This window comes from Semicossyphus pulcher, unplaced genomic scaffold (genome assembly GCF_022749685.1).
Source record: "Semicossyphus pulcher isolate SPU_LCO1_2020_fin unplaced genomic scaffold, fSemPul1.0.p SCAF_22, whole genome shotgun sequence".
NCBI lineage: Eukaryota > Metazoa > Chordata > Actinopteri > Labriformes > Labridae > Semicossyphus > Semicossyphus pulcher.
In genome coordinates this window covers 15,907,720-15,930,987 of record NW_027211696.1, presented here as the reverse complement: position 1 = coordinate 15,930,987, position 23,268 = coordinate 15,907,720, and the positions used below count along the sequence as shown (strand labels likewise).

The 23,268-nt window shown below is 43.4% G+C and overlaps 1 protein-coding gene across 2 annotated transcripts in view; it reads left to right on the top strand.

The window, feature by feature from the left end:
- Positions 1 to 23,268, top strand: part of col5a1 (procollagen, type V, alpha 1) — a 94,459-nt gene that overhangs the window by 55,734 nt on the left and 15,457 nt on the right. For both annotated transcript variants that reach the window (XM_069673752.1, XM_069673751.1), the window contains exons 23-48: positions 295 to 348; positions 435 to 479; positions 2,205 to 2,258; positions 3,345 to 3,389; positions 3,547 to 3,600; positions 4,440 to 4,484; positions 4,825 to 4,878; positions 7,760 to 7,867; positions 9,533 to 9,586; positions 10,037 to 10,090; positions 10,870 to 10,914; positions 11,105 to 11,158; positions 11,245 to 11,289; positions 12,483 to 12,536; positions 12,633 to 12,686; positions 12,774 to 12,827; positions 13,393 to 13,500; positions 14,943 to 15,032; positions 15,574 to 15,627; positions 15,876 to 15,983; positions 16,076 to 16,183; positions 19,948 to 20,001; positions 20,107 to 20,160; positions 20,271 to 20,378; positions 20,463 to 20,516; positions 20,599 to 20,706. In XM_069673752.1, coding sequence (XP_069529853.1) covers positions 295 to 348; positions 435 to 479; positions 2,205 to 2,258; positions 3,345 to 3,389; positions 3,547 to 3,600; positions 4,440 to 4,484; positions 4,825 to 4,878; positions 7,760 to 7,867; positions 9,533 to 9,586; positions 10,037 to 10,090; positions 10,870 to 10,914; positions 11,105 to 11,158; positions 11,245 to 11,289; positions 12,483 to 12,536; positions 12,633 to 12,686; positions 12,774 to 12,827; positions 13,393 to 13,500; positions 14,943 to 15,032; positions 15,574 to 15,627; positions 15,876 to 15,983; positions 16,076 to 16,183; positions 19,948 to 20,001; positions 20,107 to 20,160; positions 20,271 to 20,378; positions 20,463 to 20,516; positions 20,599 to 20,706 — 1,719 coding nt within the window. The remainder of the gene's footprint in view (positions 1 to 294; positions 349 to 434; positions 480 to 2,204; positions 2,259 to 3,344; positions 3,390 to 3,546; positions 3,601 to 4,439; positions 4,485 to 4,824; positions 4,879 to 7,759; positions 7,868 to 9,532; positions 9,587 to 10,036; positions 10,091 to 10,869; positions 10,915 to 11,104; positions 11,159 to 11,244; positions 11,290 to 12,482; positions 12,537 to 12,632; positions 12,687 to 12,773; positions 12,828 to 13,392; positions 13,501 to 14,942; positions 15,033 to 15,573; positions 15,628 to 15,875; positions 15,984 to 16,075; positions 16,184 to 19,947; positions 20,002 to 20,106; positions 20,161 to 20,270; positions 20,379 to 20,462; positions 20,517 to 20,598; positions 20,707 to 23,268) is intronic.

Sequence of the window (23,268 nt, the reverse complement as noted above, 5' to 3'; positions counted from 1 at the left end):
TGTTTTGTGTTTGTGGTTGAGCGGTTTCTTTCATTAGGAGAGAAGGTGTGAGAATATGTCTGTGTGATATTGTGCAGTTATGGCCTGTTTAGGTATGAGAAGGTAATAATGCAGTGATCGCTGCTGACAGCTTCTAATTTATATCTGTTCAGAGCAACATTTCACTTTTAATGGACCAGATGGAGCAACAAATCACTCGTACCTTCACGGGGGGTGCTTTAAAACAAGTATATCAACTCATCAATCTCCGTGTTTCTAATGAGATTTCTAAAATTAGCTTCTGTTTTTTTCCAGGGACCTCAAGGAGAGCCGGGACCTCCAGGACAGCAAGGCAACCCAGGCGCCCAGGTAAGCAGATTTTCCCGACATTAAATTTGCCTCCCTTCCATCGAAGAAAATCGTCTGAGCCTGAGCCTTGTGTGTCCTCTCCACAGGGACTCGCAGGGCCCCAAGGAGCCATCGGACCACCAGGAGAGAAGGTGAGGCATCACATGATCACTGTGTAACTAATATATCGTCAAATATGCGATTTCTGCAGCTCCACACATAAAGAAAAAACTGCCAGCTTGATGAAATGTTAATAAACACAAGCTCCAAATATATAACATTGCAGGAAATTGTCTCATTCATTTGCATGAGCTGTGAGCCCAGTTGCTATCTTATTCAGTTCCAAATGCTTATCACATCATTATGCAAACACGTCCCCGTCCCCAACGCGGGCCTAAATACTGCCGAGTAGACAGATAGATTTAAATCCTGATACATTTTAATCCAATTTCAGCTCAATCACATTTGGCAGCCTTTACGCGGGGAATTCAGTTTATTATTGAACAGCTGGATCGGATGAACAGTGCGGGTATTATGTCGCACGGATACAAGATCCTTTATTTGAACGTGTTCAAAGAAAGATTCAGCAGAGCAGGTCGATCATTGATCATAAAACAGACTTAATGGATGATTTGGATGATTTAATAGATAAAAATGGTCCTTCGAAGTAGTCTTACTATCTAGCAGTTGATACATCACTGAGTTTTTGACACAAAGCCGATAGCTAAGTGTAGATTGTAGACAGTGTGGCGACCTTTGAATGTTCACTGAGTCAGAGCCAGAATATACGAAAAGAAAAAGCCAGTGAGAACAAGAATCCTATTACTGATCGTTGAAGATCCTGCAGCAATATTAGTCGTTAAAGAGGCGGTATTATGCTAATTTCAAGCTTCATATTTCACTCTCTGATACCTGTGGAGTAGCTTAGCATAATTTACAGTTAAAAAAACTTTTCTCACGCTACGTGCTCTGTGCAGGCCCTCAAACAGCCTCCGCCTGAAGCGACTCAGTCAGCTCTGTCCCTTTAAGAAACCCCGCCCCTACAAGCCCGCTTTCTTCCGATTGGCCAGCTCTCCGAAGCCTGCTGAGGCTGCCGTTTGTGACGTCACAAAGTGCAGCGTGTAGAAAAAACAGTGTGAAACCTGGCGTTCTGAAGCGTGGGAATTACTCCAACATACTTTTACATACAGATTTGAAACTTTTTAGCCTGGACATCCAACACTGTAAGATTATATGTCTTAAAATGTGAAACAGCATAATACCCCCTCTTTAAATGAACTAGCTAGGCTAGCTGCCATGCTAGGAGTGTCAATGTCCAGATCAAAAAGATTGAAATAACATTATCAACAGACTCCTGAGAGGATGAATCCTCCTCACTTTGGTTACCCCCAAATGTTTCCCAACCACAGCTTGATGTTTTTGGATTTAAGTCACATATCTCATCAACTGTTGGATTGATTGCAATTAAATAAACTAAATTGAACAGTTAGATTTCCATTGTAACGACTGAAGTTACCCCCTCATTGTTTTAATTAGCTCCACACTCACGTCAAAATGTTAATTTGTTCAACACTTTGGGTCAAGACCGATTAATCTTCCCATTAGCTTCATATACATGCTAATTTAGCTAAGTAAGCTAATGCTAATATGCCGACTAAAATTATGAACACGGTAAACATTATACCTGCTAAACATCAGCTTGTAAGCATTGTCGTTGTGACGATGTTAGCATGCTTATGTTAGCACTAAGTTAAAAACACCACTGGCTAACAGAAGCTAGCATGGCTGTTTTATGACACTTGTAACCTTTAATTTCTGTGCATTGACTTACTTTTTAATGTCTTATTTGCTTTAACATCTTTTTGTCTTTAATTTAGGGTCCTACTGGAAAGCCAGGCTTGCCGGGAATGCCAGGAGCCGACGGCCCACCGGTGAGTTTACACATTCTGCCTCTTTAGCTAGCAAAACAGCCTCTCTTCCTCACACTTTCGTTTGTGTAATTTGCCAATTATAACTGTGAGAAACAACCTTCAAAGCAGAGCAAGAAATTGTAATGTTCAAAAACCACTTAACACATTCAAAACACACCGAGATAATTATTTGGCAGTTACGTATGATGCCGCACATTAAACACATTACCACAGCTGTGCGACAGTGGGAGAGCCCGCCCGCACACTCGCGCACATATACATGCAAGCACTCTATTTCCCATCCCTGCGCAGACAGCACAGGAGACACCTGTGCTAATGGCAGATGTGCGTTAGAAGGCGCCAGGTGGCACCTAAGAGAGACAGACACAAGAGAGGCTGTGAAATATGAATAACTGGAATGAAAGAGAGAAAAAAGCAGGGTAAGCGATGTGATGAAGACAGGAAAGGGAGGTATAGCAGAGCGAACACCGTGCGATGTCCCCTGGTCCTTTAATGGCTTTCATGGAGTAGAAATAGCTCTCTGCCGTTTACACACTCAGCCTTTTTTTTTTATCCATCCATTTGTTGCATCTTCCATCAACCACAATAGTCTCACCGCTCCTTCCCTGCCCCTGATTTTTGCCCTCTTTAGTATCTATTTCCCTCTCCATCCTCTCTCACGTCACGAAAAAACCCATCAGAGGCTTTGCAGAGCTACTTTGTCTCCTGAGAACGCAATCAATTTCCTTCTCGCTCTTCTTACCGGACGTCCGTATTGGATGTGTGTTTTCTTTTTTTGCGTCTCCTGTGTCGTGTGTTTGTGCACATGCATGTACAGTATGTATGTAATGTGTTGTGAAGTCCCATAAGGGCAGTCTTGGCTTTCAGAGCCCAGTAATAGCCAGTAGTGCTTCAATTACAGCGTGCATTAATGGTAAAAATCCCAAATGAGATTGAACTCTAAAGGCCCTTATTCTGATTTTCCATTTTGATACGTCCTCCAATAGCTTTAAAACTTAATCTCTCAGTTAAAGGGGGTGTTGTAGTATTTATGGTGGTGATTATACTGAAATGAGATGCAATAATATTACTGTTAATAATTCACAGGGTCACCCTGGAAAAGAGGGACCTAATGGAGATAAAGGACACTTGGTAAGTTTTATTTCTTTCTCTGCTTTTGGAATTTTTTCTTCATATTTGTCCTAGTTCAGGCACATTTGCATAAAACATTTTGCATATATTCATAGCTAACTTTAGCACTGCGGGTGCATGTGTGCTACAAGCTCTCACCAAGCATATATCTCCTCAGGGACCTGCTGGCCCTCAAGGACCCATTGGTTATCCCGGACCCCGCGGTGTGAAGGTAAGATGATTATCAGCGTCTAAAAAATTCAGTTTTAATAACATAGTCATCAGTATGCTGCAAATTACACCTTTTTATGGGCGTAATATTGCCTGTTAAGTCATTAAAATGCATGAGAAAAAAATGCTTAATTATTATTTCAAAGGTTTGTCCAAAAGTGTGATTTTTAATCACTTTTTTTTTACAAATTAAAAGCCCTAGTTTCCTGTTAATTACCCTCCTTTAAAGCCTAACTGTCTGTGAGGGTGCACTGGCCTCTGCTTTAAAAACAGATGTAAAAACGATCTTAGAGGTGCAAAGATTTAGACACTTTGCATGCTTAAGGTGGCGCTAAAGTTAGCCACAGGGGCTAATAACAGCTCAAGGTGCACAGCACTTCTCTTGTTTGCTGTCATCAGTAGCTGATAAAGTCAGCATAAAAGAAATCCCATCAAATGATGAGATCATTACAGCTTCCACAGGGAGAGGGGATCACACGTGTGTGTCTTGACTTCTTGTCTCAAGTGTCTCCTCTCTTCCTCTGAAGACGATGCGGTCACAAAAATGTGTTGAAGCTTTCAAATGCTGCTACATTTAATTACATTTTAAATTACAATCATAACACAACTAAAAGCATCCTTAAGTTCACGCTCCACTGCGCCGCTCTTTCACACATGTGGAGAAAAACGCAGTGACTATCGGCTGCGTTCAGACTTTGCAGCCTTATTTTGAAAAACTACAATAATCACATTGGTTGTAAATATCCACTCGTCTCATGTTGTGACTGAATGCTCTACAATTCAGCCCCTCCTGTTTGTCCAATATGCACCCTGTAACGTCTGTCTGTTCTTGCATCACAGGGAGCCGATGGTGTACGTGGTCTCAAAGGACACAAGGGTGAAAAGGTGAGAGAGCTCGGGCTGTGGGCTGAGACGGCGACAGAAATTGTGAAGGGAAGTGAATTAAACTGAACATTAATTTTGGTCTTGCATGGAATGATTCATGCTAATGATATTCTCAATGAAATCCTGTAAAACTGATCTGAATGCTGCTGGTACTGAAGAGAAAAAAAAGGCGATCAAGAGTTTCTATGGCAACAGCAGATCTTGCCAAGACTCTACAACTGCGTGTGTGTGCTTGTCTTTGAGTGTGTGAATACCACACAAATGGTTTTAACATCTGTATTACCCCCTTCTGCCTTTATTATGGCATCCTCACTCGTCTGTCTCTTTATTTTCTTGCAAGGGAGAAGACGGCTTCCCCGGCTTCAAGGGAGATATGGGTATCAAAGGTGACAGGGTAAGGCTTCTTTGTTTATATTGTGCTCAACAGCAAACATCTTTATGAATCTAACAAAGGGCAACTTGTTTGGAGCCGCTAGCACATACAAAAGCAGCGACAAACATGTAAAAGGATCAGTCCTAATAACATGATCAAAGGATTACTTTTGATAACACAATAACACGATCTGTCTTTATAAAAGGCTAAAATAATCTGTATACAAGACATTAAAAGGAACAGTCTTTATAATTATAAAAGGACAGTCTTTAAAACACGATAAAAGGAACAGTCTTTATAACACAATAATAGAACAGTCTTTAAAACATGATAAAAGGAAGTCTTTAAAACATGATAAAAGGAAAAGTCTATAACACAATAAAAGGAAGTCTTTGTGAGATGATAATGGAACAGTCTTTGTAACATCACAAAAGGAACAGTCTTTATAACACAATAAAGGAACGGTCTGTATAACACGATAAAGAACAGTCTTTATAACACGATGAAGGAACAGTCTTTATAACATGATAAAAGGAACAGTCTTTATAACACAATAAAGGAACGGTCTGTATAACACGATAAAGAACAGTCTTTATAACACGATGAAGGAACAGTCTTTATAACACAATAAAGGAACAGTCTTTATGACACGATAAAGAACAGTCTTTATAACATCACAAAAGGAACAGTCTTTATAACATGACAAAGGGACAGTCTTTATAACATCACAAAAGGAACCGTCTTTATAACAAGAGAAATGCATGTATAAATCACATTTTGAGTGGTCGAAACTTCTTTCAAAGGAATAAAACAACTATAACAACTGCACTCAAAACCTCCAAATTGTTTTTGGGGCTTAGTTTGACCCTTAACTGAACTAAGTTCGAGAACCAACATCTCTTGACATGTGCCCCTTATGGTCTAAGCCCCTGTGACTGCTTTGGAATTGTGGGTAATGAGCAAACATAAGGTGTTGTTCCTGTAGCCAGCTGTTGTGTGTGCTTGCGTATGTGTCTACGCGAGCATCCCCCCTCTTCCACTTTCCCGTCAGCCTGAATCTCAAAAAACTTCTGGCGGAAATATCAAGTTTGACAGGTGTAACCCCGAATATCTGCATCTGGGATTTACAATGTCAAGTAGTGGGGAAACAAGTCTTTTACAGTGAAAAACATAACTCTCCCTTGCTCCTACTTCAAGCATCAAACCCCCCAATCCCTGACCTGGTTGTCTCTCTGGCTGAGCACAGAAAGGAAGGAGAAATCAATGGCACTTTAAACCCCTTCAAACCCGGGAGAGAGACATGGGGCTTCAGCCTGTTTCTCTCAGGAGGTGCAGCAGATACAGATGAAAGCAAGGATTTGAGGAGGCCCTCCGCTCTGGAGGAGACACACATGGACTTGAATCTAAATGACTCATTTTTTTTTAAGCATGCCAATGAAAAGTGTGTGTGCCCGCTCAAGTTCGAGTGCTCTCTTTGATGAGCTTGCAAGTGTGTGTGAGTCAAGTACAGTTAGCTTGATGCCTTTTTATGTGTACTTGAGTGTGGGTGTGCGCTGTTGCAACTCTGCACAAGCCTTTAAGTAGATACCTTTCACACACCATTGGGTCCCCGCAGCAGCGACTGGTTGTCAGGGCGAGTTTGTATTCTGTCATTTAGTGTGTGTCCTGCTAGAAGGCGAGCGCACGAACAGAGAGAGGCAATAATAGGATCACTAAGAGCTTTGAGGGGCAGGCGGTGAGGGGAAATAGCCTTACTTGATTCTTTAAGCAACTTCGCACTCACAACAGTTTTAAGGGGGGGCGACCCGGGCTACCCAGAATTGACACACTAGAAAAAGTTTTTGTACTTGACACAAAAGAATAAGAATATAAAGGTGTTTCAAAGGAACAACCTTACATAATAGGAATCATTTCTTCCATAAAATGGTAAGTCACGACATGGCAAAACGCTATGTATTAGAAGACTTGACTGCACAATAATTAAAGGTAGTGTGTAAAGTAAAAATGTACAAACAGCTTAGATGTGATTTGACCAGATTTAATTGAATATAGCCTCCTAACAAGAGAAAATGACCCTTCGATACTTATCAGATTTTGATTAAAAATGGCAAAATCCTTAATTGTGCATTGCAAATTGGCCACGCCCCCTTTAAACCAATAAACATCTTTCATGTGAGATAAGTACTTCTGTGTGTTTGGGCCTTTAAAGGTATCCTGTGCAGTTTTTAACCACTAGAGGCAGTATGGAGCAACTTTTTGATGAGTGGTCAGAGTTTGGTTTGCGTCACTTGGCTGACATAATGAAGATTTCGGTCATCTTAAGAGGGTAATAATGCAAATATGTGGTCGTGTTTAATGCTATTTAACTGATTGACAGTTGGTGGCAGTATAGTGCACAGAAACACGGCAAAACGGCAAGACATACGTAGGTTTAGTTTTAGGTTTGCCGTATGTCTTTGTTCTTAAAGGGGGCATATTATGCTAATTTCAAGCTTCATATTTCACTTGGAGTAGCTTAGCATAATTTTCAGTAAGAAAAACTCCTAATTTTTCTCACACTGGTGCTCTGTGCAGGCCCTCATACAGCCTCTGCCTCAAACGACTCAGTCAGCTCCGTCCCTTTAAGAAACCGCGCCTGCTGAGGCTGCATTTTGTGACGTCACAAAGTGCAGCGTGTAGAACACTCTGTGTGAAACCTGGCGTTCACAACAGCTGAGCAGCCTGGGGATTACTCCAACATACTTTTACCTACAGATTTGAAACTTCACCCACGTTTAGTCTGGACATCCAACATTGTAACAATATATATATGTCTTAAAATGTGAAACAATAATAATACCCCCTCTTTAAAGCTGATGCTGATCTGGTGTAATATGTTAAATATGCTATATGTGCTTTCCAGGGAGAGCTTGGATCAGCTGGACCCAGAGGAGAAGACGGTCCCGAGGGGCCAAAGGGTCGCTCAGGTCTCCCAGGAGATGCTGGTCCTCTTGGCCCAAGTGGTGAGAAGGTAAGATGATTTTGTCATTTAACTACTACTTTAAAGTCCTCTGCCCAAAATGTGTCACTGACTGATTCAACTGAATAAAATAACAGCTTGTTATTTTGTATCATCAGTCATGTTTGATTGAGAATAATCGCCCAGCATGGCCTAATAAGGAAAACGTTTTTTCTGATCGTTTTCTTCTGCGCGGCAACCGATTTTTCATTGCTGCTGCCCTTGAACCAGCAGGGAGCATTAAATGGATTCAGGTCTTTATTCTCTATTGTTAGATTGAACACTGGGTAAGCTGTTAACAACACTTCAGCCTTTTTATGGGCCAAAATAACTTCATTCTTTTCTCGTGGATGCAGCCTCGCTGTGGTGTTTCACCAAAGGCTTTGAAACTGGCTTGAACAGATATTGAGCATCCTTGAGACTTTGATTTGTCGTTATCCAAAGTTGGAGATAAAAGTTCCACAGTAACACGGTGTATGTGTATAGTATCCTTTAAGCCTTCTCCTTATAGTGCTAGTTCTGAATATGAATTATACATTTATTAGCATTATTGCGCTAACACTGCATTATAGATGTGGACGCTGCTCTGTATCTGGATCACACATGAGGCAACAGCTGAGTCATTTTCATATTTAATTAAAGCCGGCGTAGCAGCCAACATTACAACTTTCAGACATGGAGCTGGCTCTAATAAACGCTGCTGTGTTCTGCTGCTGCGTGCTCGTGTTTTACAACCTGAGTAAGAAAACTAATCGGTGTGTTTACAGCTGTACACATGTAGCAACATGTGAGGCGTGTTCTGATCATCATTTTATCAACTTTGCAAATTTGATTACTCATAAAAATACTAGATATTTACAGTGCAATGTCCCATAAATAATGAGTTTCTCTAATGCGTAATTTATGCATCACAAGCATCGTGCAGTATCGTTTTACATAATGCAGGATATGAAGCAAAATACGCCTTAAAGGGACAGTTCGCTACTACCGGCAGTGTGAAGGCTCTTGAGTGAGCATAGTTTGAAAGATTTATCCTGTTGCATTATGGGAGTTGAAGGATCCAGCACTTGTCCCGTACTAGAAACTAAATTCAGTGTCTCAATTCAAGGGCTGCAGCCTTTATAACACAAGGAGGATTTCCTTGCGTCGCCAAACGCCGTTCCTGTCGCCTTGTAACAGGTAGCTAGCGGGTTAGCTAGCTAGCATAACTAACGTCAAGTAACTTAACCTATTATTTTAAAGGTAATTTGTTTCACAGCCCTGTTCGTTTTTAAACATTCACATCACTAGCTAGAATTGAAACCAAAAACTTTTACATTTAAAAGTGTATTCCTGGGCTGCTTAAGAGTCCGCCATCTTGCTTGAATTGGCGCGCAATGAATCTTGGGATATATACGTTGAGCCACGAAGGATGCACACGATGGATCCTTCGTGGCCCGGGAAAAGGAGGACGCACTTGTCGGCTGCGTCTGAAGGAGCCTTCAGCACCTCAACACGCCTTCGGCCTTCAAATACGTCCCTAAAGACGCAGCCCCTGGATTAGGACACAGCCATCTTTGTCCCTTTGATGTTGTTATGACAATTTTTTGACCTTACCTTCATGGAAGTGAAATACTGAATCCCTCGCATCCCACAGCCTTTTAAATGAATGTTAACTCAAATCTTATTCACTTACAGGGTAAACTTGGAGTTCCCGGATTGCCCGGATACCCAGGAAGACAAGGACCAAAGGTAATTGCTCGCATGTATTGCTGTTAGTTTGAGTTCAGCAAAGAGTCCTTGATAAGGGAAGCAGCATGTTTGGCCAAAGTGTCGCTACACTCATGCATATTTCTGTGTGTAAATGAAAGGGAATGAAAAATTCATACATCTGCATGTGAAGGTTGACTCTCTGAACTATTTATTGGTGGCTCACCCTTTAGCCTCTCAGAGCAAAGCCGCAGTCTGACAACTGGACATGCTTGAAGCTCCCTGATCAAAGAGCCGGGGATTTGAATATGCAGTTTGGTGTCAGCCTTCAGCTCCTGACACAACAACAATAAAACACTGCCTTTTATTTACGGTGCACTTAATTCCCCTGTTGCATTTAATATGCTAGGTGGTATCTCAGGGAATAAACAAGGGATATAATATTAAAGCTTTGTGCCTCCGATGATTAATTGCTTTCTTTGCCGCACACAGGGATCTCAGGGTTTCCAAGGTTTCCCCGGCGCCAACGGAGAGAAAGGAACTCGGGTATGTCAGATAGACTTCTTGTTATTCTTCTCGCTCCAACAAGAGTTGGATCAATAGCGGCACAGCGCTGGAGATGGGCTCCTGTCCTCGCTGCGCATTCATCAACCTGGCGGAAGTTGCATGGCTCTAAAAACAAAAGCTTCTTACCAAGGACGGAAAGACGATTGCATTTCTTCTCTGTAACTACTTACACAACTCATTTTGAGACCCAAAGCGTTGTTTATCACTTTGTGCTGCTGCAGCGATGTTTCATTTTCTTTGTTTAAGGAATGGGCCATTAGGTTGCCTGCGAGAGTAATGGTTTTTCGCCACGAGTGGAGCAGGCCGAATAAAGCTTTTCATCTTCACAAAACATTCATGAAGTTTATGAGAGCAGGCTCCCCGACAGAACGGGAGGGCGGTGCCATTAACGTAGCTTCACTGCGATTGTTTGGAACTTAACAGCCTAACAAAAGATATAATTGTGTTTCTCATTAAAGTTGTATGCAGCCACTGTAGTTGTAATATTGCTTTAAAATCATTTTATTGTCCATTAGTGTTTATTAAAATGTCTCATTCTGACGCGGTAATGAGTGATGATAAATATTGATGCTTATTCCAAAACAAGCAATAACTAATTAATGATGAAAGATCATCTCTCGGCTCCTAAACGGCCCAACTCAGTTGAAATGTGTTTGCTAATGTTACTGTCTGCTGGCATTAGAGTCCTTCTCGTGGAGGATGCAGCCTCTTAATGATGCCACTCCTTTGATCATTGTGTGTGTTCGTCGTGTCCACAGGGAACAGCAGGAAAGCCTGGCCCACGCGGACAGAGAGGACCAACAGTAAGTCTTACTCAGCAGACTCGTGCTAACGTGCAGATGGCCGGCTTGGCACACGAGTGGAAATGGAGGATGAACCTGAGTGTGCTCGGGGAGCGGAGGGGGGGGAACTCTCGCAAAATCGACTGATCATAATTTAGGTCACAGACGCTTCATCTTTCTAGGATTGTAATCTGTTTGTCTTTGAATGTAGGGCCCTCGTGGAGAGAGAGGACCGAGAGGACCAACAGGGAAAGCTGGACCAAAGGTGCGAGAAATACGCTCCATAAGACAACACGTTCTTGCACATGTTGTGGCACAAGCTTCACTTTTACCCTCGTGTTTGTCTTGCAGGGTAACTCAGGAAATGACGGCCCACCTGGACCTCCCGGCGAGAGGGTACGTATTATCACACCGTCTTCAAGCGTCATTTTATTATCTCATCTTGTTTTGTTTTGAATAACAGCTTATTAGAGCCGTCAAAATTGGCCAAAATGACGTTCAATTATTCCTTCTAAAAAACACATATGTTAGAACAATTCAAATATCTAATTTTGCGCAATATGGCCACAAGAGAGCGAACAAATATGACAAGAGACATTTATTTAAACCTAAACACGCCTTTTAAAAGATCAACACAGGCTTCCTACACAAAAAGAAACAAAGTGTTACAGTAGGACGGACATTCAGCGCTCCGGGCGAGCTGTGCTGTGACAGGTATATTTATTGAAACATAAACATGTCTTTTAAATACCTCCACCTGTCTGTTACGCTGGGGGTGAGAGTCTCACTCTTACCGTCCAGGCTGGGATTTGAATTCTCCGCCATCATTACCGCACGCCACATGATTGTTGTATCAGCTCGTTTCCGCGACATTAAAGTTACTTATTAACATATAAAGAGAGGTTGTGATGCATTCAAAGATGCTCCGCAGCCAAGAGAGTGCGCGCGAGGACATACGACAGCTTTTTCACATTGAATAGTAATGTTAAAGGGCCAGTTCCCCGATTTTCAACCTCAGTCCTATCATGCTGTTATGGGTAGCTAACGCCATTAAGGTAGGAAAAAACGTCTCTCTGTGCCTTTGGAGGACGCTACCCGCTTCTCCAATGGGCCCTGGAAAACCTCCGCCAGACCACGTAAAACCAGGGAGCTCGCTAAACTACACTTCCTCAATGTAGGACGCCCGCCTCCGATGTCATGTCTCGTTCAAAATCGTCAGGTTTGAAATGTAGACTGAAGATTTTTCAGACGATCATTTCAGATTCTGAGCCGCTCTGAGACGTCACCTGCAGCGAAAACGGTAGTATTTCACTCCAGCGTGTCTCGCTGGGCCGTTCCTTTCAGAGGGAGGGGCGCAATGCACTCTGGGTGTTGTAGGAATGTAGAATGCGCGAAACCACAAGCTGGCTCTGGCGCCAATTTCAAATATTATTGCTTCTATCGATTACAGACAACACCAGCTTTTTCCAGGGGTGAATTGCTCCTTTAAGAATCGACTATCCGTTTTTTTTAACAAATAAATATTCCACTTTAGATTATTCGCTGACAGCATTACAGCTTATTGACCAGGAACTATTTGTTTGTTTCAGGGTCTGCCAGGGCCTCAGGGACCAACAGGTTTCCCCGGACCAAAGGGCCCTCCTGTAAGTCCTACCTCCTACACCACGCACGACTTCATGTCTAACACCATCACCTTTTTCTTTTACAAATCTGTGCACTCACATTCATGTATTTCTCAGGGACCCGCAGGAAAAGACGGACTGCCTGGACATCCTGGACAGAGAGGAGAGACTGTGAGTAAACAAGTTACATCCGCTCTTCATCTTTTTCCCGCAGAGTCAGGTGTATGACAGCCGTGTTCTTCCTTCTGTGGTTCGCAGGGATTCCAAGGCAAGACTGGACCACCTGGGCCTCCAGGCGTCGTCGGACCTCAGGTGAGTCACATTTGCAGACTTGCATGTTATTATCAGAGATGGTTGATTCGATGGAGACTTTTTAAAGGTTTTTAAATTTGAACCCTGCGTTGGAGAGGATAACAGAAACCTGCCGATCGTTGTGACCGGCGATCATTAAGAGCACTCTCATCATTTTGTCCTCCCAAGCGAAAAATTGATTTGTCCGCGTACCTTCATCACGAGCCGTGACTGAAGTGTTGTTTATCCTCTTTCATATTAGCAACGGGCTCTTCATCCATTATGCATAACCGTTTAACAGACTTTCCCTCCCAGCCGCCGCGCTAATGCCAGCTGAGAGCATTGATGATAACAGAGCTGCATGTGGCCTTAATGACTAGTAAACCTCCCACGCAGCAAATGCTCCGCTTCTCGGCGCCGTGGTTTTTTTTTTTTGCACTCGAAGAAGAGATTGTAACATCTTCTTTGTATCAAACTGCTGATTCCGCTCGCAGTGTTCCTTTGAATGTAGTTTCTTCTTCTTCACACCTCCTCCGCCGCTTGGATTGATGCTGTAGTAACTCTGCTTTCTTTTCACCATTTGTAGGGACCGACAGGTGAGACTGGACCAATGGGAGATCGAGGCCACCCTGGACCCCCGGGCCCACCTGGTGAACAGGGTCTACCTGGAGCTGCAGGGAAAGAAGGAGCTAAGGTGAACACTGCAGCTCTGTTTCATATTTGATCTTTTTAAGCCACCTTTTAATATGATAATAACCTGTAATAACACTGATTTACCCCCACCCCATGCTAACAGGATGATTAAAGTGGCAGTAAGGAACATGAACATCCTCCTCTCTGTGTCACTCCGCTCCACCAGACACGCACACACATTCTGCAACTGGTGTGTGCCGCGCAGCCGTTGCACGTCTCTCTGCAGCACCGAGGCAAAGAGAGAGAGAGAGAGGAGAGATGCTGTTTATTCCAAAAAATCACACTTTAATGCTGTCAAAATGTTCAAAATACGATTAAAGTTATCATTATAGTTCTGATTCTCGGTGTGGACCAGCTTTTTACCTGATATCGAGGTAAAAAGCTGGTCCACAGGTGTTGTAGCTTAGTGCTACCGTTAGCTGTTAGCGTAAGAGCTACCGTCAAGAAGGAACAGGGCGACCTCTTACACTCCCACGCGTCTGATCCCTCTTTTTCTTCAGGGCTCTCTCTGTAGCTGCTTCCTTCCTCTTCTTCTCCTTCCTCTTTTCTTCATCTCTTCTAGATGTCGTTGTCAGGAAATTTACCGCAAGTTGCCGTAGCTACTGACCGACACGACCTCTGCGCGCACGCTGCCGACACAAGTCATGTAGAAGCCAGATGATGCTAGTTTGTACGGAGAGGCTAGTTACGTGGAAAGCTCGCCCTGATTTGTCGTTTGATTCAGACTGGACACATTTTTTAACATACTAAATAGTGGCCCAGCCTTTTACCTCGAGGTAAATGATAACGAGGTAAAAAGCTGGTCCACAGTTGTTGTAGCTTAGTGCTACTGTTAGCTCTTAGCGTCAGAGCTACCGTCAAGAAGGAACAGGGCGACCTCTTACACTCCCACTCGTCTGATCCCTCTTTTTCTTCAGGGCTCTCTCTGTAGCTGTTTCCTTCCTCTTCTTCAGCAGTAGATGTCGTTGTCGGCAAAGGAGGTGCAGGAAATTTACCGCAAGTTGCCGTAGCTACTGACCGACACGACCTCTGCGCGCACGCTGCCGACACGAGTCACGTAGAAGCCAGATGATGCTAGTTTGTACGGAGGGGCTAGTTACGTGGAACGCTCGCCCTGATTGGTTGTTTGATTCAGACCGGACACATTTTTTAACAAACTAATTACAAAAGGACGGCGCTCACAGTCACAGTCACAGCTTTATTGAGAGGACAGTGGATAGTGTTGGAAACAGGGGAAGAGAGTGGGGATGACTCGCAGCAAAGGGCTGAGGGTGGGAGTTGAACCTGGGACTATAGCCCCGTATACGGCCTCCGATTTAATTAACACTTTATGTGTTATTTAAACCAAATTCTTATGAAATGTTTGCTTTAAACTCCACTCATGAGAGTAATTTACTTTACCACTGCTTCACAGTATTCATTGCCTTGTGCTCTCAACAACAGGGCGACCCCGGTCCCTCAGGCCCAGCAGGTAAAGACGGTCCTCCCGGGCCGAGAGGTTTCCCCGGAGAGAGAGGCCTGCCCGGCCCTGTGGTGAGTATCGCCTTCTGCTCGGCACAATAGCATCACACAAACTCAATATCTCTCACAGCTTGCTTATTACATAATAATTCTGGGCTAATAAATCGACTGTGGCGAACTTGAAGAATCAGACATGATATCAGATCCCTGAGTGGGCTTCAGAACGGGAACAGTTTGCTCCTGGCGCTTTATTTTTTTAATTTCTCATTTTTTATTCTAACTTGATAAAGTCGTGTCCCGACTGTTACGCAACACACATTATTTTCTAACTTGTTAGAAATGAGAATAAAACAGCTTTTTGTTTCGCTCTTGGATGCAGAAATGAGGCGATACACCTGCTCTTTTTTTTTGTTTTTATGTAAAGTGTGTTCGCAGCCGTCTTTGTAAATAACCGCTCTCCTCATCTGCTCTCAGCCTCCACTTTGAGAACTATAGGTTTTCCACCTCACGCTGGGCCTGTTTGAAGATGGGGAGTCCGGCGTGAGGCAGGAAGTGTGCTCCTCCAGCTGATGTGTTTGTTTTCTGACGCCTTCTTTTTTATCCTGTTCTGCAGGGGGCTCACGGCCTGAAAGGGAATGAGGGTCCGCACGGCCCACCTGGCCCCGCTGTGAGTACAATTTACAGCATCCGCATCCTCAGTTTGTCACTCTGCTCTCTTCTGTCTCCATCTGTGGGAATTGTCTCCATAGTAAAGTTCCCACCCTCAGTTGTTTATAGCTGTTACATAATATAATGATATGCACAGCTTGCTACTTATATAACAGAGCTCTGTTTGTTGTGTGCTTAATATAGTGACTTTATTTCAGTGTTAAAACCTTGATGTGTGATTGCTAACATGACTGCGTGCTGCTGCAGGGCTCTCCTGGTGAGCGCGGTCCTTCTGGCCCCGCCGGACCGACAGGCCTCCCCGGTCGCCCCGGCCCTCAGGGACCCCCAGGCCCTGCCGGAGAGAAAGGCGGCCCGGTAAGACCGCCGCACTGAAAAGTGATGAGTGGAATAGAAACAGATGAAGCGTGGCTGACACCCGTGCTTGTTGTGTAATGGATGTATTTCAGGGAGAGAAAGGACCTCAAGGCCCTGCAGGAAGAGACGGCATTCAGGGACCTGTGGGTCTGCCAGGACCCGGAGGACCTCCTGGACCACCTGGAGAGGATGGAGACAAGGTGAGTCATGTTTTCTTGCTCAAGTAAAGAGAGAGAGGCTGCATCGAAGCTTTGAGCACTCTGCATAACACACGCGCTCTAATAGGGTTAATATGGCGATTATCTAAACAAAATGAAAATGTTCGTCTCTGTCGTGATGTCGCAAAACCTGCTGTTGATCGTGACGGCTGGGGGATTCCCTAAAAACACGCTGTTTCACCCGGGTGGGCGTGTCTTTGCAGGACGCGTCGCGAGCTCCGTGACCGCCAGCCGTCTCAGCGCTAACTGTTAGCAAGCTAAACAGGCTTCTTTTGAAACAAGCCTCACGTGCGGAGCGCTTGGTAACGTTTGCCCCACGGGGCTACAAAGAATGAAGTTACCCGAGTCTATTGATAATGTGGGTTAAATGCTGTAAAAAAAAGTGTGTACGCACGTGGAAGCTAACTGCCCTGTAAGCTCAATTGGGCATCTGTGCAAGATCCAACACTGACATCAGAGCACTGACTGCCATCTGAGTATGTTTGCTGTTGGACATGATTGAGTCTAAATGTCAGTATATTTTAGCACTATTTAGTTGTTCTTATTTTCCAGTATTACGTTATGATGGTCAATTTGAGAATGCGTCAACAGTCAGGTAGACGTCTTTTGAAAATCTGCAGGAAGTCTAGTCACTGTTGTAGCCTTGCCAGCAGCACAAAGAGCTACAAGTGTTCCTTCGTGATCACAAAGAAATTAAAAAAAATCTGTTTGAAGTTACAATCAGGCGTGAAGTCTCCTGTAAGTTTCATCTTGGAGTTAAGAGTTAGGATAACAGACTTTGTCGGACATTGACGAGACGAATGCGAGCCGCCGAGAACACGCATCAGACACACAACACAACATGTAAGGCACCACCTCCCTTTTACGGAGCCCTGTGACGGCTGGGTGCACGTTGACTGCGAGTCTGCTGCAGACTCAGCTGGGCTGATCCTGCCAGCTCTGTCTTACTACACGAGTTTTACCTTAATAAAGGCCATCCGCCATGTCCGCTTTATAAAAGTCATTTATTTATTATAAACAGGAAAGAATGAAGAGGCGTCTGCTGAACTGTAAATAATAATTTATTCACGTAAATAAAAAGTATACATTCATCACTCCTCACTTTACCTGGCTGTTCCAGAGGTAGTTTTGGGTCCTAAAGGTTTCGGGGTTTGGTCTTATAAGAAAACGATCTAATTAACATTAGAAACGGGACTTTAATTAACACACAGCAAAAGTAAGAATATGAGTTGAGACGGAGAGAGAGAGAGAGAGCGCCCGAGTTACGTCTGTAATCTCTTATTAATTAATGTTTTACTAACATAATGTAGGTTCAGGCCTACGTGAGACTTAGGACTACGTTTCATTTCAAAGACAACTAAGCAGGAACTGCAATAAAGAGTTTTGTGAGTGACCTTATCTACCAAACAACTTCCTAGAAATGTAAATGATAAAGTAAAAAAAACAAACCTACGGGAACAGCTGCCCCGGAAACACTTCAAAATAAAAGCCTTGTGAACAAAGGAGGGGGAGTCAGAAAGCAAGATCAGGCTTTTACTTTGAAAAATCAATGTTAATATTGCTGTCAGAGATCAATACATTACATGTTCATATTGAAGTTTGCACTAAAAATACTCTTTTGTTTGTCAAGTATTTAATTCACACAGGATTATCCAAAAATAGGCTTTACCATGTTGTTATTGTGATATAGGATTTTGTCCATATCGCCCCCCCTACGCTCTAACACACAGCTCATGCACACTCACCCGCTTTACAAAGACACTAAACTTAACAGGAGAGATCTGAGCCAAACATCCTCTGGTCTCCGTGTGACCTTAAACGCTCCGAGGGGAATTTGTCCGACAGAGTTTGCATCGATCAACAGATCTTTAAAAGGTGAACCTGCCTTGTTTCGGCTTTGTACTCTTGCTTACAAACAGATTGGTGGGGAAGGAGGAGGAATTGATGTGGCAGTGACAGAATGTGTGAAAGTGACCCTCATGCGCTCTGAAAATATTTGCAGGGAGATCAGAGATACGGAGATAGTCGGAGGATAATCGCTCCTCCTTTGATGAATGCCTCAGTTCTTAACGGGCCTTATGATGGTCCCCGCGGTGCAGGCGGACGCAGAGGATACAGAGGGTATTTGCCATGTAGATGCAGAAAGGATCTCACAAGCTAATGTTTACACACATTCAGACGCTTTCTCATTATGAGTCCGGTCCACGGGGAGCGAACATCCGCAGGCTTTTATTTTGGAGACTAATACCGCCTCACAAAAGAGCATTGTCTGACTCCAACCAAACAGTGAATGCCTTTGGCTTTTTGCAGTTATTAACATTATTTCTCCAAACACCCACAGCATGTGGAAGCTTTGAAATAAAGGTGTAAGGTTCCTCACTGTGGGAACGCCGGTGCAAACAGGCCGAGACGGGGACTTATTATCTGGTATGTTTTGGCGGCTAGTAGCGCTAATGACTCATCACGATAAGACCCCCCTTGTAGATGTGAATTATATTCATCACCATATTTCAGAGGAGGAGAAATGTAATTTGAAATACCCAGTCAGGGGCGCTTTTGTAGCTCAGCGGTTAAATCGTGCGTCCCATGTAAGGAGGCTACAGTCCTCTATGCGGCAGCACCAGGTTCGACCCTTTGCCCCTGTCTCTTGGCATAAAAGCCCCAAAAAATATCTTAAAAAAAAAATAAAAAATCCAAGTCTGATCTCTATTAAAAGCCTTTTCAAAAGGTGGGATGAGTTGCATGTAGATTTTTCTGGTGCTGGTTAGCTTCTGTTCTTGGGAGTGTTTTACTAATAATTAACATAAGATAATTCAGAAGAAGGTGAATACAAATAGAAATAAGAATAGATAACATAAATACAATAAAATAAGAGGTATATACAGCTGATATACAAAAGTGACAATATAAGGTGAGTGGTGGGATAAAGTGACATGTATGGTCAATAGCAGCAGCATTTAGCAGTATGAGATACATACAGTATAATATGAGGAACATATAGTACAATATAAGGTGCAATGTAAAAGTGGCAGTCTGTTATATTACAGTATGCACATGTTTATAATGCGGAATATTAAGTCAACAGTAAAAATGTAATGTAAACGTAAAATTTCAATTATAAAGTATTATCGTATAATATAATAGAGTGTAGTATAATATAATACACAGAATGTGGTATCAATAATAATACATAATAATAATGTAATAATGTCTAATAAAGTAGCAAAGACAGAATATCAGATGTAATATGGTGTTGTGCAGTATAATATGAACGTATACGTACGTAACATCAGTCATCCCCCGGTGGTGGAACGAGCTACCAAACTCCAGTCGGTCCGCAGAGTCCCTTTCACCTTTAAGAAGAAGCTACAGACCCAGCTCTTTATGAACACCTCTGACCTTAATGATATTGATGCTACTGATGATGAGGACATCGAGGATGCTGACTAGGACTTTTATGATGATGATGATGACTATACTGATCTTGTTAAAAAAGATAAAAGAAAATAAACGGCCTCTACACTTCCTGTTGGCACCAGTGTCCGATCGCACTTGAAGCTGTTTGTTGGCTCTTACTGACTTCGTTCCCTCCTGTCTCGATCGTTGCTCGTGTATTAACTCTCAGATGTACGTCGCTTTGGACAAAAGCGTCTGCTAAATTAAACTAACATTATTGTTTGCCACATTTTACCTTGTGTTGTATTTTTGTCTCTGTCTTCATCTCTTCATTATTACCTGTTTAACAGGGCGAGCTCGGAGAACCAGGCCAGAAGGGAAGCAAGGGCGACAAAGGAGAGCATGTAAGTTGTTGTTTACTTACAGCCTTAGCATTGAAATATAAGAGACTTCATGGGTTCTAATGGTTTTACAAGTGAAGGATAAGACCGTCTCCTTCTCCTCAACAGGGTCCACCTGGTCCCACCGGCCCTCAAGGACCCGTCGGCGCACCCGGTCCAGCTGTAAGTCTCTACTTCATGCGTTGATCAGATCATTCGCAGCCTCCTCTGTTATACCTGTGAAACCCAACAGCACCGCTCACATGTGCATCCTCTGACTGTGACCTCTTCAGGGTGCAGATGGCGAGCCCGGTCCCAGAGGTCAGCAGGGTCTGTTCGGTCAGAAGGGAGACGAAGGATCGCGAGGATTCCCCGGACCTCCTGGCCCAGTCGGGCTGCAGGTGCGGGCAGGAGTGATGAAGTGTGACTAACTGTGATGAAGTGATATCATTAAGACACTGAACATGACTCTGCTCACTCCTCAGGGTCTGCCTGGTCCTCCTGGTGAGAAAGGTGAAACTGGAGACGTTGGTCAGATGGTAAGAGGCTTTTATTCAACAGCTACTTTATGTTACAAGCAAGCTGGAGACCCGTCTTTGCTAAGGATGCTTTCTTCTGTAGGGTCCACCCGGTCCCCCTGGTCCCAGAGGCCCCTCAGGACCCCCAGGAGCCGACGGCCCTCAGGGTCCTCCTGGTGGTATTGGAAACCCTGGTTCTGTTGGAGAAAAGGTAAAACTTTCTGCTTTGATCTTTTTTACACTTACGCTTAAGATGAACTTGCCTGCAGTGAGGTGGAGGTCTCAGCTGAGGTTGTGGTTAAAGCGCCGGTTATGAAGCATTAATTCTGATGTCTCTATAAGACCTACAAAAGCAAACCAGACCATCAGCGACAAGATTGATTATTTCTTTATAGTTATTTTTAATGCCTGAAATGACTATGACTGTTAAAGAAAGCAGGACAAAATCAGCAAAGAGATAAGAGGTACGGCTTTGTCCACAGGGGGCGCCAAAATCAACACGAACCCAAAATTCCTCACAGGAGCTTTAAGCAGTTCAGGCAGCAAAATGCTGTTTTCATGGCTTTTCTTTTGGCAGGAAAATTGCACCACATTATTAATTGCACCTGCCACTTCTTTAGTCGGTGTACGTGTAAGCACAGAAACCTCCAAAGACACATAAACTGCTTTCAGTTATGTTGTTGTAAATAACGGTAAATGGTTTTAAAGTAATAAACTTTGGCCCGGGGTGCCACCAGGCTTCCAATACACTAGTGGAAACCGAGCACAAGCACTTTAGTAAACACAGAATTAGGCAGGCAGTGAGAAATTAATACATATTAATGAACTTGAAGCGTGCACCGAGAGCACACACTTGGAAAAGAAATAATTACACATGAATTTTAATTGTCTCTGAAAAAGTATTTCAACTAGAAAAGATCAAATACATATGCGAATGCTGTATTTGAACTGCTATACTGTGTAATGTTAACTTCATGTATAATAATCTATGATTGTTATAGATAGTGCTGATGTTGCAGCAGCACATGTTTTTTTCCTTCCAAAGATTTAATTTATTTTAAAATCACTGAAATTCTCAAACTGTAATTTGTCTGGGTCTCAGGAGGTTATTGTACTACAACAAGGGTTCCCAACCACTGGGCCGCGGACCACTTCTGGGTTGTTTAGCACTGGTCCGTGAAAAAAACCCAATCAAAATCCGGGGGGGGGTTGGGGGGGGTCTCCTACTGTCTATCTACTGGATAGGAAAGTGGAGACACAGAGAAGAAAAGAATATGACAACAGCTACTTTAAATACGGTTTCATGGCCACTGGGGATGCACATGCATTAGTAGATAGCCATTAGGCCCCACCCCCTCATCTACCAGTCCGTCAGAGATATTATAGCTACTGTCTGGTCCATGTGGTCAAAAACCTCCGTACTACACGCTTGCACTAAAAAAAGACTAGGTCAAAACCTTGTATGTGGCTGACCGCATCAGGTCAATGTGCGCTTTTGTGGCCAACGTGTTACAAGGACTCTCCTCATGAGGCCGATGACAACGTGTGCGCACTGTGGAAGTAGGTGAGGACAGCGGACGAGCAGCCCCGCCTACTCCCTGAACAAAGTATCCAGAGCCGTATAGACAGAGAGTCGCGTCAGTGGAGGTCTAATATGCAATATGTGGAGGTCAACTCTATCTCTCTCTACGGCTCTGAAAGTACCGTCACTCACTCAGTCAGTCACTCAGCCACCCATGTGTAGGGCTGACCCCGGTGGTCAGCTAAAAATACTGTACATATACACATGAAAAATGTGATTTAATTTGAATTGTCTCTGAAAAAGTATTTCAACCAGAACAGATGAATGTATAATGATTCTAAAGTGGACAGGAGGAGCTGTTGTCATTGGCAACTATGGAAACGTGCTTCACCTGCTCACATGCACTCATTGATAGTTTATTCATTGTGCTGCAGCCTCTTTTTCACCATCTTCCAAACAAAACAAAACCAAAAACCTGAGCACAAAGCGTTTGTAGATGTGAAGTTTTAAAGTAAAGACTTTGCAGTTTTTCCAGAGAGGAAGAAAACCCAACAAATGTCCCTGAGGGGGCTTCGTGTTGTATCTCAGACTACTTCTGCACCCGATTGATTGCACATTTTTCCACTGAAGTGTCTCTATAAGACAGGTGTGATTCGCTTTTTATCCCGTTGACAGATTCAGTGCGCTTGCAGTTTGTTTGATTGCCCCGTGGTAAAGAAGGTGAATGATGCGTCTTTACAAGACATTTGCAGCTGTTAATATTTCCCATGCCTGTTTGTGCTGTGCGAGACCCTTTAGAGTGGAACTGGATCATTTTTTTGTGTGCTGCAAAGTGACAGATGCACGGCAGATCTAATGGACAGCCTGCCATCGCCGACAGTTCTGTTGCTGGTTGGAGAGGTTGTAAATAAATACTCAAAGGCACTGTTCTTGCGATTCTGAGATAAATGCATTATTAAAATCAGCTCCTGTTTTTATTTGTTGCTGCTGTTTCATTATGAAGGGCTTTGCTTTGGCAGCGTTCGCAGCAGATCGACTGCAGTGCTGCAAACCTTCTGCTCGCACTGATAGTGTGATTTGTTGCATCTGGTTCAGTCAATAGAATCACCTTTTGCTCCTTTATAATCTCCCTTAGGATAGCTTGTCCTTCCTCCGTGCAAACAAACATAGTGCTCTTTTGGCCCTAATAAGCTCTTTAGCTGATCTGGCGTTTTATAAGTCAGCCCGAGGAGCTGGCAAGCGACCGAGCTC